Below are 18,016 nucleotides of genomic sequence, written 5' to 3' on the forward strand. Positions count from 1 at the left end.
GAGTTCAGATTTTTTAAAGTCGACTGTCACGTGATGAAAGTTTTTTCTCCACCTCCCAGTGATCACTTCTTCCTCCAGCCGTGACTACACCGTCACCTCCCCTGATGGCGAGATCCAGACCAGGACCTACAAGTGGCGCCAGACCATCACCTTCCAGAGCTGCCCCCACCTCGACGCCACTGGGCCGACGCCGTTTACCCAGCCCCAGCAGCTCAGCGTGGACCAGATCTTTGTGATGTTCGACTCTGACAACAGTCTCATCCGTTATGCCATGAGTAACAGGATTGGCTCCATTAATAGTGAGTTCTTACACCTTCTGAGACGCCAAAAATAATAATAAAAAAAAAAGAAATCATGTCAAATATAACATTGTTATGAGTCAGTACTAACTCTCCAACTAGCTGATTGGTTATGGAAAACATATGACGCTCCTAAATGATAACATATCATCAAATAGTGGAACCAAAAGCTAGTGGATCTGACTCTGACTAAAACAGTTCAGCCTAGTGGACAAATTAAGAATAGCAGTTACTTATATTTAAAAAAGACAGTTAATGTCCTCTATGTAATTTTGTCACTTTGCAAATTCATCCTGTGGGACGATTTTGGCCTGTGGACCGTATGTTTGACACCCCTGGTCTAAATGATTAACCCTCCTATTATGTTCGGAGCCAATTTGACCCCATTCAATATTTAATGTCTCTAAATATATGATTGACATATTTGTTTTTGCTTCGTATTTAATGACTTTTCCTAATTTAATGGGGACAACTGGAAAAACATAAAATTAAAACCATGATATGTTCTCAGTTTCAGTGTACCCATGTTGTACACATGAGTGTTCTTTAGGGTCAATTTCTCCACAAGGATAAAAGGTGTTAGAACATTTGAAGGTACCACAAAGGTTAAACAAATGTATTAATTAATTAAGAAAATAGTCGGCAGATGATTTAGTTAATCATTGAAACAATTGTTATTTATGTTCCTTGGCAGAAATGTCCTTCCATTCGTTTCTGATCTGTCCTCAGCTTAAGAAAGGAAAATGTCCACATGGGGACATGAAATCTGTAAATGTAAACCGCTATGCACTCGTCGTATTTTGACCCATCGTTTCAGTGACACAGTGTACATGCTCTTTGTGTAGTGACAGACTAAAGGCGATGTGTGTTATTACCCAGAGGAATGTACCGAAGCACGCCTCCGACAGTTTAGTGCCTCATGGTGTTTGCAGTAGAACATCAGAGGAAGATAAACAGCAATCTGAAACAGGCGGTATTTCCTCAGCTGCAATGAGAGCGGCTGTGAGACTGTTGGCAGGGGGTGAAGGTCGGTGGCTGAGGTCAGCGAGATACCAACCTTCAGGCCACAGCTGGGGCGGGGGGAGTTCAGGAGGAAGGGCATCACAAGGATTTTTTTTAAATTAAAGGAAGGGTTAAAGGTAAACATGCAGGGGTCTCTGAGTTACACAAGCAAACATCACTCAGCGGGAGCTTTATTGGCAAAAAGTGGAACATCTGGGCTGTGTTTCCTTTGAGGAACAAACTTCACATAAGTAGATCCTAGCTTCTTGATGGAAACAAGAATAGTCAATTTTCTACAGAAAATAGTTAACAAGGGATGCAAATAAATAATGATGGAAGGGTTGTGTCCTACAGATCAACAGTCCACCCTCCAAACATACTGGGTTAGGACTGGGGGCTGCACAGCTTCAGATGTTTTATCGACTAATATATGATGAAAGTCAAGTGGACACTGACTAGTCTCTGACAAGGTCACAGTAGAAAGTAATAAATCTATATTGTTGACCTGAATCATCTGCTGAGGACAGACAGCTCATGTGCTACATACTGTGAGCTGCAGATATGTATAGCCTGTATAAAAACAGGCAGCACCTCAGCACCATCAGTAGCATTTAATAGTACTCCACAGCGTGTTGTTAGATGGGATAGTGTAGCAGCTAAAGGTCTAATATCTTTATCAGATAGTTGATGTGCAGCCTCCTTCTCTCTGTTACCACAGGACGTTTGGTCAAGTTGTTAACTGACTGCTGTCCAGAGGATTTGGACCGTTCCTCTGCTAGCGTTAGCATTAGCATGACTTTGTTGCAGTAGTACTTTAGTTGTATTTCAGGACTGACATGTCACGGTAGTATGGGCTTCATCTTTAGTGAAGTATTTCCACACACTTGATGAACCAATGACCCTCTGGGCTCCTCACCTGTCTTCTAGGAGGCAGCCATGTTGTTATTGTCAAGTGATCAGTGACTAGTCCACATGATGCTTAAAGAGTCACGGTCCAGCAGCAAAGTCCACTAATGGGCTAGTCCACTAGTTTGTAGAACCCTTAGTTAGGGCTGGGTTTTTGATCCTTTTCAGCCGTCTGGTACTGTCTGGTTTACGTCTGAAACTGTTTCAGAAGCTCTGGGGAAAATCACGGGAGTGTTCTTTCAAATGAATAACAAATAAAAGTGTATAACAGGTTCCCTCCAGCTTCGTAGGGGTTTCAGGCTCTGGGTTCCGTGAAGCTTCTTGGGATATTCTGAACGGAGATTTATGCTGTATAATTAAAATTGAGTAGAAAAGTGCATGCGTCTTTATTTCTACCCAGACGAGCTGTTTGTGACTGCGTTGATTATAACCTGTTGTTTTCTCTAACAGGCGGCCTTCCAGAGCAGAATCCGTGTTTCACAGGCCGACACGGCTGCGACGTCACCGCGGTGTGCAGACCTGGTGAAGGCCTCCAGTTCAGCTGTGAATGCACAGCTGGTTATGCCGGAGATGGACGCTACTGCAACGGTAACACAACCACCAGGGTTGAAATTCATGTAGAAATAGTATACTATATAATAAGTTTTTATTAATTACTTTAAAAAAGTCAAATGAGCACCGTGGAGTTAATTTTACAGCATATTACTGACTATCCAATTGTGTGGTATTTTTTTCTTGTTATCAGTTGAAACTCGCCCCATAATGAAAATCAAATGACGTGTGACGGACTCATATTCTGCTAAGAATTGAGTTTTCTTGCTAGCTGTATATGCTAATTTCTTCTTCAATCAGCTGATAAGGTGAACACACCACCTCTTAATGAGAGTTTAACCCTTTAACTCCCACGTCTTTAAAATGTCTGCCTGGATTTTATTTCCTATTTTGATTATAAGAGGTGGTTTATGCTTCTGCGCCAATTTGCCCAGACCCTACACAGACCCTAGCACCTCTCCACGGCGACGTAGACTGCAAGAGCTGTGAGTGGTCCTCTTGATAGCGTTAGTATTTCCAGCTGCTTCTCAATATCTGCAATATTCAAATCAATTGTTTTGGATCAATAAAGACGGAACACATGGAGGAAAGGTTAACTGAGGAGGTTCAGAGATGTAAACATTTGTACGACTCGTCGTTGGCAAAATTTCGACGAAGGCTTCAGTCGCCGTTCTTGAAAGTGAAGCAGGAAGTAGAAACAAAAATTAACCCGACTGGCAAAAAACTCACAGCGCTGACTGGAGTTTGGGTGGAGTTGTTACAGAGCGAAGAAGACTGATAAGTACCTTAAATGAACCTTCATAAGTTTAGATAATGTCCTTTGAGTTAGTGATTTGGCCAGTTTCTTTCATAATACCTGGAACTTTGAGTATCTGGCAGTGAGAGTGTTATACCTTCTATTAAGAGGCACAAGTCAAATTACAATATCTCAGCTTTCAGAAACCACTGGAATTTTTGGCCTAAGTAATCCAAAGTGTGCTTGTGCAACACTTTTAAAGGGTCTCTTAGCTTTATACTCAGTATTCATATATCTGTTGTTATTGTCAGATATTGACGAGTGCCGGGAGACTCCTCAGGTGTGTGGACCCAACGCTTTCTGCACCAATCAGCCTGGAACGTTCCGCTGTGAATGCCTCGTCGGCTTCGTGTTCGCCAGCGATGGAAAGACCTGCATTGGTACGTTTTATTGGTTGTTGTGTGTGTACAGTGTTGCCTAGTTGAGTGGGAGGTGTGTGTGTGTGTGGTTCCAGTGTGAGTCTGACTTTGTTTAAAGACTCCCTTGTTTCACATGTAGATGTTCTGAAGGCCGCCAACACAGGAACAATAAACGTTCTGTTCCAACAGTAAATGGGATTCGTTCCAGAGCAGACTGTCTAATACACTGGATAGAGCACTATTTACAATAGGGTTGACATGTTACATAAAAGAAAACATTTAAGTATTTTCAATCTAAATCTAGTTTGCAAAGGGAACAAAAAAATATTCATAATAATAAATTCTTGATTTTCTTTTGTAAACGATTTGAGCAACTAGTTCCAGTGTCAGTATTTACTTATGCATTGACTAAGTCCCTCTCTGGTCGTAAATGTCCTAGAGTTGGTCTCCTGTGTCTTCCTAAAGTCTGTCCTTGTCTTCCTTGTCTTCTCCTAGAGTTGGTCTCCTGTAGCTTCCTAAAGTCTGTCCTTGTCTTCCTTGTCTTCTCCTAGAGTTGGTCTCCTGTAGCTTCCTAAAGTGTGTCCTTGTCTTCCTTGTCTTCTCCTAGAGGTGGTCTCCTGTGTCTTCCTAAAGTCTGTCCTTGTCTTCCTTGTCTTCTCCTAGAGTTGGTCTCCTGTAGCTTCCTAAAGTCTGTCCTTGTCTTCCTTGTCTTCTCCTAGAGGTGGTCTCTTGTGTCTTCCTAAAGTCTGTCCTTGTCCTCCTTGTCTTCTCCTAGAGTTGGTCTCCTGTAGCTTCCTAAAGTCTGTCCTTGTCCTCCTTGTCTTCTCCTAGAGTTGGTCTCCTGTAGCTTCCTAAAGTCTGTCCTTGTCTTCCTTGTCTTCTCCTAGAGTGGACTGGATTCAGTCCAATAAATCTTTCAGTCAAAGTTAATGTAGTGTGGAGAGGGTAGCTGGTACCTTGTGTTCTCTACTCCAGAAATGTTCTGGTCATCCAACGCTGCCATAAACTCCCTAACCCTCTCTGGAAGATGTTTCTCCTTGACGCTGTCTCCAGGAAACTTTTCTCTTCTTTTAAACGTTCAGTGTTTGTTGTTGTTGTTTGGGTGCAGCCTTTGACTGAGTGGACTCCATGGATTCTGTTTAGATGATCAACTACTACCACCTCACCACACATCCACATTACACTAGTTACTGACTAACAGCTGACATGGTTAGTCACAGGATTTTGTTTTTTTTCTTGTTCTGCTTTGATTTTTTTGGGGAAGAAGTGGTTTTGATGCTACAGGGATGTGGTTTTAGTTTCTGTCAGACCTAAAATAAATAACTACTAAAGATCAGACTGGGCAGAAGCCTGGTGCTGATCAGAAATGCCTGGATCTCCCCAGATACCAATCAGGACATCCCATTCACCACTTTGGTCCAGACTGATGTTTGCTAATTCTGACCATTTGATGTGTTGTAACCCATTTTTATTGCAAAACTCTCAACAACAACTTCAGGCGTCGTGTTTGTCCAACAGGAGATCATCTACCTGAGAACTGCCTCTTCAGTTTCTTTTCTTAATCTCAATCATAACCTGACCTCAGCCTGACTCCGTGGCAGGACTAACTTCATGTTGTCTCTCTGGTCCTGGCAGAGGAGAACCGTCCGGTGGACCACTGCCAGAGAGGAAGTCATGACTGCGACGATCCGGGGAGAGCTCTGTGCAGCTACACCGGAGGTTCGGCCTTCGTCTGCTCCTGCCTGCCGGGGTTTGAGGGCGACGGCCGGGTGTGTCGTGGTGAGTTCACAGAATTTGTTTGATCAGCTGCACGTTGATGGAGCCAGGAGACCTTGAGCTGAACTCGTTGTTGTGGCTCGTTGTTTGAAGAAAGCCTTGAGACTTTGGGTTAATTCTGTTATTGAACAATTACATGAAATGTATTTAAATAAAAAGAAGAAGAAACAAGTGCACTGCATTCACAAAACTGTGGGACCTTTTTGCATAATTATTACCTTTAGATTTACCTAATTACCTAATGTTGATCTATGTTCAAGTGTCCATTTTCAAGGCCTTGTTTTATTTGACGCTACATAAACAGGATGTGGCAGTTGCCATGACGACCGCTCTGTGACGGGTTAATGGTGGTTTGTCCTCATCTTTGTTTTTCTTGTTCAGATGTAGACGAGTGTCAACAGGAGCGATGCCACCGCGACGCCTCCTGCTCCAACACACAAGGCTCCTTCACCTGTCAGTGTCACCAGGGTTTCCAAGGAGACGGCTTCCAGTGCAGCCCTGTGTCCTCAGGTAGGACGGACGTTTGATATGAGATCGGTTTATGATGGGAGGATGCTGGTTCAAATCCCAGTCGAGGCACTGAAAGACGTAATTAATGCAATATTATAAATAAAAATAATAGATGATCAGTGCGTTAGATCGACGATATCTCAGTCCAAAAGTTTGACATAGACGTCTTCCATCTGTCTCCTCTGGCTAAAATGTGTCTTCAAAAGAGTGTCCTCTGTCCTTCAGGTGTAGATGGACACTCGAATTGTTTCCTGTGTTTGTTTGATATGTTTTGCTAAACACCAACTCCCACCAGTCTGTTAAAACTGTAGAAGCTACTTGAGTGAAACATCTTTAAGGAACTAAGGATATTGATTATTAATGTTAGAAACGGATAAAGTCATTGGTCAGTTGGTCGGCTCGAGTCTTTTCCAGCTGAGGCTCTTATCATGACCAGTGACAGCCCCCAAAATCTGGAACCATTTGCCTCAGCATGTTAGTCCGGCCCTGACTTTGAGATGTATTTACGTACTGTTCCCAAACCCAACACTAAAGCTACTGGGATGCATCACAGTCAAGAGGTTTTAGTAGTTTTGGTGTGTAGGTGTCATCAGGTCCGACATATTTAAAATCATCTAATTTTCACAGTCAGAGGAGATCAGTAGGTCAGTCTTTACCCCTAGAGGAGCTCCGTCAGCAACGGAATCAAAACATTTTGTCGCTGCACAAAAAAAATCTCCCGGAAGAGTTTTGTTTTCACAAATCTTATCACGATCTTTATTTATTTCTTCATTCCATCTTCTTTCTTTTCTTTTCTTGCAGTGAAGACATTTCTTCCCTTGTTTGGTCATTTTGAACTTTGGTTCTTTCTGACCTTGTTTATTTGCCTCCTCTCTTTAAATGTCTTTCGTTTTTTTTTTCTTTTCCGTATCATTTATTTTCCAACCAATCTGTGAATATTCAGATTGCTAATAGCTACAACATTTAACTTTATTGTCATTACACATGTTCAACCCACAGACTGTAAATAAAGATGGATGAGGGAACTGCTCCTCTACAGTGAAGCCAAAGCAAGTAGAGCTCCCCCTGGTGTCTGGCTGCAGTATAGGTCATAAGCTCCACCCCCTCCATGTTAGTGGGCGGGACTTGGGCCAAACTAAAACACTAAAATACACGTCAAATAATTTTTCTTCAATGACGCTTTCTGTCATTTCAGGTAGTTAATATAATGTTGATGAATGTTCAAGAGTCAATTCTTCTGATTAATTCTGTTTTAGTTAGTTGACACTATAGAAACAGGATGTGACATAACAGCGACTACAAACAGTCCTGTCGGGCTGTGAGAAAAAAAAAAAACAGGTGGAGGTAGAGCAGAGCGTAGTATTAATTAAACTAAAACATGAGTGAGTCTGGGGGAAGTGTGGGCGGGGCATCAATGTCACGGCTCCACGTGGCTCCGCCCTCAGACCGTACTGATCAGACTCTGGATCCAAACTCACAAGATGGCGCCGCCTGTATCCCCGGGAGAATAGAGTCAGTTTGACCAATGAGAGGAAGAGGAGACGTGGTGTCCATATTTATATACAGTCTATGTTTTACACAGAAGCAGTAGTGCAGAGTACGTACATATGTACAGATATACATATGGATCATTTGGTCCAGTGTACACAGTGACTACAGTATAGACCTTTGGTTAATAGAAACCATATTGCAGCAGTTCTTGCAGCTGCAGCTTGTGAATTCTCTCGTTTTGTAATCTGTCATATTCAGCATCCAGACACCTGATTGGCTGACGGCTGGTGTGATTTACAGTTTGTTGTTGTCTGTCGGTGGTTTGCTGTTGACCCAAGCTCCCAGCCTCCTGCAGCGGTTCCAGGTGTCAGGAGCTAATCACAGCTTTACTCCTCTGCTGCAAAGTTTTGTCATATTTTCATTCCTTCTTTTTACGACCTGCCCGGCCTCTGAAAGCCCTCATTTAGCGTCTCTTAACTGTACACGGCGTTCACTCAGGTTTCCTTTTGTCTCGACGGTCGTTCTTTGATCCTCGCCCCTCTCTCAGGGTTTTCTTTCCGTCTGATTGTTGGGAGCAGACGTGACTCTGCGAGGACACCCTGCTATCTGTCAGATGGGACTGTTGTGGCTGGCTCGGTGGCTCTTAGATAAATACCTTTGAGGAGAAGAATGTGAACAGAGCTCAGACTCGCCCACTGTGTCCTCTAGAGGAGACCACAGAGATGAACAGCCTCCTTCAATCTGCTGTTCTCTCAGCTGCTCAGTCTGAAAGAACGCTTTGAATAAAGTTCAATAAAAAACTTTGGTGCTAAATATTATAGGACAATTAGAAACAACTCATTCTGATAATATTCCAGACAGTAAATAACCAGTTAATAGTCTGGCTTTGCAAGGTAACTGCCAGACTCATATTCTGAGAAGAACAGCGCAGAAGTCCTGAAAGGTTTAGCATCAGAGATTTTAAATGACAGGACGTGAGCCTCGTCTGGATGATTTGTGTGAGGACGTAAATCAAAAACTATGTCTATGAAGGTTCTCGGAGATCCAGCTCATGGTGCATCAAATACAAACAATCAGAAAGAAGAACCCCGCCCACAGCGGTGTGATTGGCCCGGCAGATCTTTGGTGGACCTGAATCGGTTCCCAACGGAGAGACTCCAGAACAACTACTGAGGAAATTGGGAACAGAGGCTAGTTAACTAGTTTACTAGTTAACGGTTAGATCAGTAAAATACAGTAAACTACTTAAAAATGTCAAACATGCTTCTAGCAGCCTCCTTCCTGTCGTCCTCTGTTGCACATTGAGATAATGAAGCATGTTTTAAGTCTAAAGAGTCATCCTTCTTAAGTTTCTCTTTCCTGTTCAGCTCGGCTGCATCTTTTCAGACAACTTCACTAAAGTCAATGAAGGCCTGAATCAAATCTTTCCATTGTTTTCTGTAGATGTCTCACTCTGTTTTTTTTCCTGTGTCCTCAGAGCGTGAGAAGACTCAGTGTGAACGTCAGCGACAGAGCGCCCAGGACGCCGCCACCGCCGCCTCCTCCGGCTCTGGCATCTTCTCCTTCTTCCGACCTCGGCCGGCCGTCGGTCAGTACGTCCCGCAGTGCGACCAGGCCGGAGCCTACGAGGCCACGCAGTGCCACGGCAGCATCGGACAGTGCTGGTGTGTGAACGCCAACGGCCAGGAGATCCCCAACACCCGCACGGGACCTGGAAACGTCCCTCTGTGTGAGTACCTGGTCCCATTAACAGCGAGACAGAGCGACACCAGTAATGTCATTATTGGATTGTCTCATAATCTCGTATGATGAGCTTCTATTGTGATGCACATTTTTCTTACAACCATTTATACTGTTAAGCTACTTAAGGTTTGTAAACAACTTACAGAAATACGGCGACCTTAAACTGACATTCACAGTCCTGATTTAATAATCCTTTGACTGTCTGCACCTCATTGGTTCTCCTCTATAGAGCAGTGATGCTGGTAGCAGCCTCACATTAACATCTGTTCTACCTGATCAATCTGATCACTAGTGACCAGCTTTGAGTCCCTGCGTTCACAACTGGCATTAACACGTGTCTCCAGTCTGCCCTTCAGATCTGATCTCAGTTTCTTGCTCTATATATGTAAATAAACACTGACACCCTTTGGACATAGTAGAGTATTTTAACAGCAGCTTTCTCTGATTGGATCTAAACCGTTGTTTCAGAACCAAGAACAGCGTGGTTAGTTATTATTTATTGATCTGTGCCCTGAAGTTATTTCAGAGACCAAACATTTATACACGTATCTGTTATTTGTTTTATATCCATGTAGCTGAATATACTATAACACATTCAGATGTTTTCTAGATATCTGGCAGTGATTAACCTCTTAGACAAAACAAACATCTCTCCGTCTGTGCGTCTTGATACGTGATGTAATTTAAAAATTCAAACACAAACACAACAAAGCCAACCACCAGCGTACCTGTCCTCTGCAGGTATCGACCACGCGGTGACTCCCCCTCCGGTTGGTCCAACCCCACGGCCCGACGTCCACCCTGTCGCTGCTGGGACACACCTGCTGTTCGCTCAGAGTGGGAGGATCGAACATATGCCGCTGGATGGGAACAGCATGAAGAAGGAGGAGGCCAAACCTCTGCTGCACATCCCTGTAAGAGCAGCATCACTGCATCACTCCTTCTGTTCTTACTGAGTCGTCACAGCTTCGTTATTGTTGCATAAAAATGCAGGAAACAGAGAAACAAGGTGGAACAGCTCAGCTCTACAGAGAATAATCTTGACTAAACTAATTTGGAAATGCTAATTAGTCCCATTTACATTCTAGTGTTAATTAATGCAAACATTTGTTTGTTGAGATAAATTCCTGTTGGCTGAGACAGTGAAATTAAACCACTCCACTGGAAGGTAGCAGTATAAATAAAGATGCACTAACTGTACATACTCCACTGAGTATATTTGAAATCTTTCAAGATGTCCATGAAGGTTCTCAGGTTCTCATCCAGGCTGAAGCTGAAACAAGAGCAACCAGACTTATAGTGTGTCTGAAGGAGCTACTTGGATTGAAGTGGTGAAACATCTTCAAGAAGCTCTACAAGTCCAGTTGTCCTTGTTTCATTTTGTCTTTTGGAAATATTTCAAGATCTGTTCAAAGAGTCAAACAAGCTGGAAGCAAACTACTACTACAGCTGTACTGCTACTCCTAGAATCCTAATCTGAAGTTTACGTCCTGGATGATGAATCATCATTTCTGCTTCTATAATATTTTAGCCACCAGGTTATTAGTGACGATTGAGAACATGACAACATTGCTTGGGTTGCCTTCAGTCTCTAAACTCTGATGTTAGTAACATAAAAAGCCTTTCTTCATTGTGAACGTGACCAGCAGTAAACATCTGTGAATATTTTTTGTGGTGATGACGTTTGATCTTCATGTGTTTGAAGATGTCAAATAAACGCATTAATGGTTTGATTTAGACGACTTCTGAACATTCCTGCGTCTGTGAAACACTCCTCCTATTGTTCTGAAGTTTATTGCAGAATAGAAACTCTTTTCTTTTCTGTCAGAAAGTCTGTGAGCGGCATTGAAGGAATGCAGCTGAACACAAAGCTCTCCGTCAGTTAGTCTGACTGGACTCTGGCACGGTTTTGAAAATGTCTCCAGATGAATTTTATTCACTCCTTCAGATGTATAAGTTTGTGGAAATCTGTTTCTTCATATTAACTTTCTCTTCAGTTGTTGTGTCCACTGATTTCCCGTAGGGGGGTTAATGAAAGCACGTCATATTTTATCTTTATGTGTTTTATTTATTTTCTCCCCCAGGACCGCGTGGTCATCGGTCTGGCCTACGACTGTGTGGAGAAGATGGTGTACTGGACCGACATCACCGGGCCGGCGATCAGCAAGGCCAGTCTGAGCGGAGGAGACATCATCCCAGTTATCACTAAAGGTACGACGGATGGTTCAGTCCCATCATCTCCGCCCAGTGGTGATGTTGTCAATCTGTAGTCTCAGTGTATGCACTGGATTAGGAATCAGAGGGCACGTGTCCAGTTTAGATGCCAGATTATAGTTGATCTTTGCAGTTCTGTATTTTTTCCTAAAATGACTCAGAACATCAGTGGATTTTTAACACAAGTAGTGAAAGTAGTCAAAGAGAAGTCAGTCAAACAAATGAAGCAGAAATATTATACTTCTGTGTTTGTTTATAGGAGAAAATTAATCATTTGATCATATCTATACGTTGTTAAAGCAAGTGATCCCTTGTCTCCTGTGACCTCCCTCTGCAGTAATAACATCAACTAAACATTACTACACAACAGATGAAACAATTAATCAGACAGACAACAGCTGTTTGCCCTTTACTAAATATTCCAGGTTGGACCTTTAGTACCGTAATTTCTGGACTATAAGGCGCACCTGAATATAAGCCGCACCAGCTAAATTTGGGGGAAACTACAGATTGTGCCATATATAAGCCGCACCCGACTATAAACCGCTGGTGTTTTAATGTTTAATTACCGTAAGGGTTTCTTCTACCACGGAGGGGATTGTCGGGACAGAAATGACTGTTTGGAAACGCAAAGCGTCCCATTTATTTACATTTGACAAACATAAATCTTTCGATCAATCAAACAAAAAAATCAATCGATCAAACTTTCACATCTTTGACATTACAAACAGCATTCGTGCAGTGCACAAATAATACAACGGTAGGCTATACACTTCCTGCAGTCATAGTACCGTAGTAGTGCAGTATTTAAAAAACAAAGTTTACAACGCTTGACGAGGCAATAACGTTAAATGGCTAAATTTAATTTGTTTTTAAAAGTGCTTGCCTGTAACACGGCAGCAAAAGTGCAGTAACCCGGCTGCTCAACAAAATAACCAGCATCTTTTTCGAAAACAGCCAACACAGCAGTAAAGGTGCAGTAACACGGCCGTTTACTGTATCAAAATAACCAGCCTACTATACCAGAAAAGTCAGTTCTTAATCCTCGTGTCATCGTCTATGACATGATAGTGCGCCCCTGGTGACCGTTAGCTGTAAAAATCCATCCGCCGTTGTATAAGCCGCAGGGTCCAAAGCAAGTGACAAAAGTAGCGGCTTATAGTCCGGAATTTACGGTATTTTACTCTTAACAAGTACATACCAACCCAGGAAATCTAATCAATAATCTGCTGTTGTAAAGTTTGTTGTACTCTGTAATTCCAGCGGCTTCGTCCTTTGAGAAGCAGGAGTGTGCTCACATCTTACTCTTGACGTTTGTCTTCCTCCCCAGAGCTGCAGAGTCCTGAAGGCATCGCCATCGACCACGTTGCCCGTCTCCTCTTCTGGACCGACTCCATGCGGGACACGATAGAGGTCTCCAAGCTGGACGGCAGCCAGCGCCGAGTCCTGTTTGACACTGACCTGGTCAACCCTCGACCCATCGTTACCAACCCAGCATATGGGTAAGTAATGGAAAATAAACTTTATGTAGGGAGGGTCTGGTCCAGAGTGTTAATACTTCAACACCACTACTATTTAATTCAGACACTTCGTTTGAAAAATACATACAGGTGCCAGCTACTGTCAAAGGATTGGTTTAGCATCTTGGGTCTACCAGCTAATGTTAGCCCTGTGTTGACCAGCTCCCAAAGTTTGTCCAACAGTCAAACAGCTTAGGCAACTTACAGAAAACCGTCGATCTAAAACTGACATTTGGATGTTTGACTACAACAGTACAGTGTTAAGATCCCTCAGTTTTAGATGGATTGATTGATTCATTTGTGTCCTGGTGATGCTGGTAGTTCACACCTTGCATTAACATCTGACTTTAATGACACTGTCTCCAGGTCCCTCTCCAGATCTGATCTCAGTTTGGAGCTCTGTATGTAGTTAAACTCTGAGATCATTTGGGGCTTAGTTAAATATTTTAACAGCTGCTGCTCTCTAATGTATCTCTACTGCTGTTTCAGAACCACAAACTGTGCTGTTTTTTGTTGACTTGGGAGCATACATTAAATTATTATTTATTGATCTCTGCCATGACGTTATTTTAGAGCCAAAACTCAGATTCCAAGTTTTCATACTCACCTTAATCTCCTGTAATAAAGAGAAATAAAGACACCAGTGAATACTTACATCTGTACGTTATGATGGCCACTTGTGATCTGATTCCCAGGGCGGTCTGAATGGGCCAGTCAGTAGCAGTTACATTAATAGCAGCTGATGTTAGCAGCAGTCGAAGTAGTTCCTGTAGTAGAAAAGAAATGAAAACAAGCAGCAGCTTCTCGTAACTGGTTTACTCGTGTTGGCCTCAGGCGTCTTTACTGGGCAGACTGGAACAGAGATGGACCTAAAATTGAGATGTCCAACATGGATGGGACAGAGCGGAGTGTCCTGGTAAAAGACGACCTGGGCCTTCCCAACGGTCTGACCTTTGACTTTGAAAACCAGCAGCTGTGTTGGGCCGACGCAGGTGAGACACTTTCTCAGAGCTGTTTTAGTCTGGATGTGCTCTCGTCATGTTTTCTTTAATAACTGATCATTCACTGATATTCAGGGACTCGCAAGGTGGAATGTATGGACCCTCACCGCCGGCTGAGGAGGCAGATCGCTGAAGGCATCCAGTATCCCTTTGCTCTGGTCTCCTCTGGAAGGAACCTTTACTACACAGACTGGAGGAGGTACACACTGCAGAACACACTCTGAGTTGTCATTCAGTTAATTAACCTGATAACATGTTGTCTACAGCAGAGATATCATGCATTCACAACGGACATATGGATGGAATGTTGTTATTCTTCTGGATTGTATAATGTGCACAGTGGTAGAATGTGATGATGTCCAGGCTAAATAAAATGTCCCATGGTCCATAGAGACCAGGGTCCACGGAGACCAGGGTCCACAGAGACCAGGGTCCACGGAGACCAGGGGTCCACGGAGACCAGGGTCCATAGAGTCCAGGGTTAGGAACATGGACCCGATGGTTCTGGAGCCATTCCTTATTTATTTCTAGTTGTTTTGTCTTTTGCGTTTAATAACCCAGCAGTCCTACGGTTGAAGAGGTTAAATGATGCTGGATCTACAGAAACTCAGAGTCCACTCTAATTGTGCAACAGCCTCATAGACAAACTTGTTTACTCTGCTCACACCACCATGGGATCATTCCTCAGCTGGTGTTACTCTTTTCCCATAAACAGCGATAAACATCTTAATAATTTGCAGGTTTTTAGAACAAATCATTTCCAGTTGAGTCATAAACAGCATCACACGCCTCAGCTGAAGCTTTCCAGAGTCACACATCCATGAACAGGCCGTGAGTCTGAGTGGCTTTTAAATAAACAGTTAAATGTGTTGTCAGCGCTGCGTCCTCAGGAGCCGTCTTATATTAGACTGAAGTGTGTTTGATGGCTGCGTTTAATTTGACATCGATCAAACCTTAGTGTGAGGTCTCTGTCAGATGTTTACAGGGTTTCGTTGTCGTGGTTGTTTTACAGGGAGGCGGTCGTGGCTCTGGACCTTTACTTGGAGAAAGAGACGGAAGAGTTCGTGCCTCAGAAACGCTCTCGGCTGTACGGCATCACGACGACACCGACGCAGTGTCTGCAAGGTACAGCTCAGTTACCTGACGGTCAGTCAACATGGACAGAGAACAGAAAGGTTCCTCTACTATCTGGGAACTGATTTTTCAATTTAAAAAGCCAAAACAAAAAATATAAAACAAAGAAGCATAGCCTTTAGTCCTTTAATATCTGGGTTTCAGGCCGGGTTTTGTAAAGCGTCTTGAGACGATTTGTATTGTTATTGATGCTATATAAATAAAGTTGAATTGAACTGAAAAGAAAACAGACAAAGAACTAAAGGACAACCTACGTAATATTAGGATATTAGTCATAATGTTATGGCTAATTAGAGTAAGTGCTATTTAAATATCTGAATGTCTTGAATTGTGAACGTTTCAGAAACCTGCACATTAGACTGTTTTCCTGTGATTAGGTCTGTTAGCTCTGAATGGATGGATGGATGGATGGATGGATGAATGGATGGATGGATAGATGGATAGGTGACAGTAGAATCACAGTCAGTAAAAGAGTAAAAACCAAAAATTATACTGAGGCTTCAATTTTTTTTAGTGACAGAATGAGAAGAACAAAGAACAATGATTGATGTTGATGCCTCATCCCAGGATGGTTAGCCATAATGCTAACCTTCTAGTCCAGATAGACTTAAACTTAGACTTGATCCACAAGGAAAACTGTTTGGTCACAGTAGCTTAGCTGCTCATAAAAAAACACTCTGAAGAAGCACAAGTAAAATAAGATTAAATAAAATAAAATGAAATATAAGTAAAATAATACTGAGATTGTTCCTACGTACATAATAAAATAAGTCTGCAGGATGTCTCTGTTATTGACTCCCTGACGTTGTCTCTTGTCCTCTGTCCCGGTCCAGCCTATAACTACTGCTCCAACAATGCCGGCTGCTCTCACCTGTGTCTGCCGCGGCTCGGAGGATTCACCTGTCGCTGCCCGGACGCCGCCGCCGCCGCCACCGACGGCGGCCGGTGTGAGGAGAGGAACCAGTGAGTCTGCAGAGCGGCCAAACAAAACACAAACACACTTAACTGAATATTTTGTGTTTTCTACTTTTCTTACTTGAACATTTCTACGATGATTTTAGAGTCTCACGTGTTTTTATGGTCTGTATTTTATTCATGATGTCCTGCTTCAGGTGAAATAAGTTCATTCAGAGTTTTAGACCTGTTCATGATCTGACTCCTGCTTGAAGAGTTAACCTAAAACACAGTCCAGCTGATAAATATTAGAAAAGGTACTGAACCATAAACTTCAGGTTGTATTTATAGTGTTGTTGTTGTTTTTAAGTCTTTTTAAACACCTTACTGCTTTATCACAAGTTGAGGTCTGAAATATTTGCGTGAGAAACAATCTCTGTACTGAACAAAGTTCCCAGTGATCTCAGAAATGTTGGACATTTTGAAAAACGCCTTAAAGGTTTGTTGCTTTCATCATTTCAGATAAAAACTGTTTCAGTTTATGAGCTCTGTGAAGTTTTAAATGAATTTGATGAATCAGTTAAAATTAGTTAAAAGGAGGTGGTTCAGCTTTATCTAATAATAATAATAATAATAATAATAACTATGAACATGTTAGAGAATCAGAGGCGTTTCATTTGTGATGACATGAGTGACAGTAAAACTAGAGTTAAATTAAATTACAAGTTTTCCATTAGTAAAATACACTTACATGAAATGATCCTCTGACTACTTTTTATTTTTTTAAACACTAATTTGGAAACTCTGCCGGTCCCACTATGATCCTTATTCTACTTATTCTAACGTTTGCTCTACTGTCTATTTTTTTATATGAACGTGTAAATATCTAATATGTAGACGACATTTTCTCTGATTTTTTTAAACGGTGCTGATGTAAGCCTGAGATCTACCTGACGGTGACGATGATTACTGTGAAGCTCATAGGACGTAGAGTGTTTATGTTCATTGAACCAGATAAAGAACCAACTGTGACGACCACGTCTTCAATCCTCAAATATGCAAAGACCAAAGCTGTGTGTGTACAATCAAGTGGATGTTTTTATTGTAAGGTTTAACGTGAATGCCAGGTGATCATTTCATTTTAAGATTCCTGTTTTAAGACTATTCCAACCTGGTGCTACAAAAAAAGATGCTAAAAATCAAATTGGAACTTATTGGCCATCGTATGGACCCCAGAGTGACTAGATTTTATTTGCAAAAATGTGAAGTTGTTAACATTAATGAGGCCTCAAACAAGCATCTGGCATCAAACCAGTGATGTTTCTGTTGAAGAATCCAAAGAAGAGAAGAAACTTGGTGCAAAAACTAAGGTTAGCAGTCTGGTAGTGTGTGCTAGCTTCAGATTAGAGACAAGAATATCTGTGAAGATAATTACATCAGTACTTTCACAATAACCAATGAGAAAAAAGTCTACAAGTAGCGTTGATGGAGCAGCTGACGGTGTTGTCAGTTGAGGCTAACGTTAGCAATCTTGTAGTGTGTGCTAGCTTCTCTCCTTTAGGTGTCTGGTGTGACGTGATTTCAAATTTGGTTCATTTTAAAACTCTTAAATTAATTAGTGAACGTTAGATTGAGTCTCCGCTGGACAGAACCAGGATAGATGATCTTGTTTAAAGTCACTGTGAGCAGCTAAGCTAACGGCTAACAGTCTCTTCATCTATCTGAAGTTACTGCTTTTACCAAAAACAGACTTAAACTGGATTTAATGTTTTTACAGCAGCAGGAGAAAAGTCTGTAGTGAAACCACGGGTTGAGTCGA

General features: G+C 42.2%; 1 protein-coding gene across 1 annotated transcript in view; it reads left to right on the forward strand.

Moving 5' to 3' along the window:
• Nucleotides 1-16,699, forward strand: part of LOC311497921 (nidogen-1-like) — a 34,442-nt gene extending 17,743 nt beyond the window's left edge. The window contains exons 8-20 of the mRNA XM_084558304.1: nucleotides 60-299; nucleotides 2,658-2,795; nucleotides 3,807-3,935; nucleotides 5,550-5,693; nucleotides 6,072-6,200; nucleotides 9,169-9,420; nucleotides 10,176-10,348; nucleotides 11,519-11,645; nucleotides 12,979-13,150; nucleotides 14,003-14,160; nucleotides 14,245-14,368; nucleotides 15,182-15,294; nucleotides 16,137-16,699. Of these exons, the coding sequence (XP_084414430.1) occupies nucleotides 60-299; nucleotides 2,658-2,795; nucleotides 3,807-3,935; nucleotides 5,550-5,693; nucleotides 6,072-6,200; nucleotides 9,169-9,420; nucleotides 10,176-10,348; nucleotides 11,519-11,645; nucleotides 12,979-13,150; nucleotides 14,003-14,160; nucleotides 14,245-14,368; nucleotides 15,182-15,294; nucleotides 16,137-16,270 (2,033 nt within the window). The 3' untranslated portion in view covers nucleotides 16,271-16,699. The remainder of the gene's footprint in view (nucleotides 1-59; nucleotides 300-2,657; nucleotides 2,796-3,806; nucleotides 3,936-5,549; nucleotides 5,694-6,071; nucleotides 6,201-9,168; nucleotides 9,421-10,175; nucleotides 10,349-11,518; nucleotides 11,646-12,978; nucleotides 13,151-14,002; nucleotides 14,161-14,244; nucleotides 14,369-15,181; nucleotides 15,295-16,136) is intronic.
• Nucleotides 16,700-18,016: the final 1,317 nt, after the last annotated feature.

This window comes from Chelon labrosus, assembly GCF_963514085.1.
Source record: "Chelon labrosus genome assembly, chromosome: 2".
NCBI lineage: Eukaryota > Metazoa > Chordata > Actinopteri > Mugiliformes > Mugilidae > Chelon > Chelon labrosus.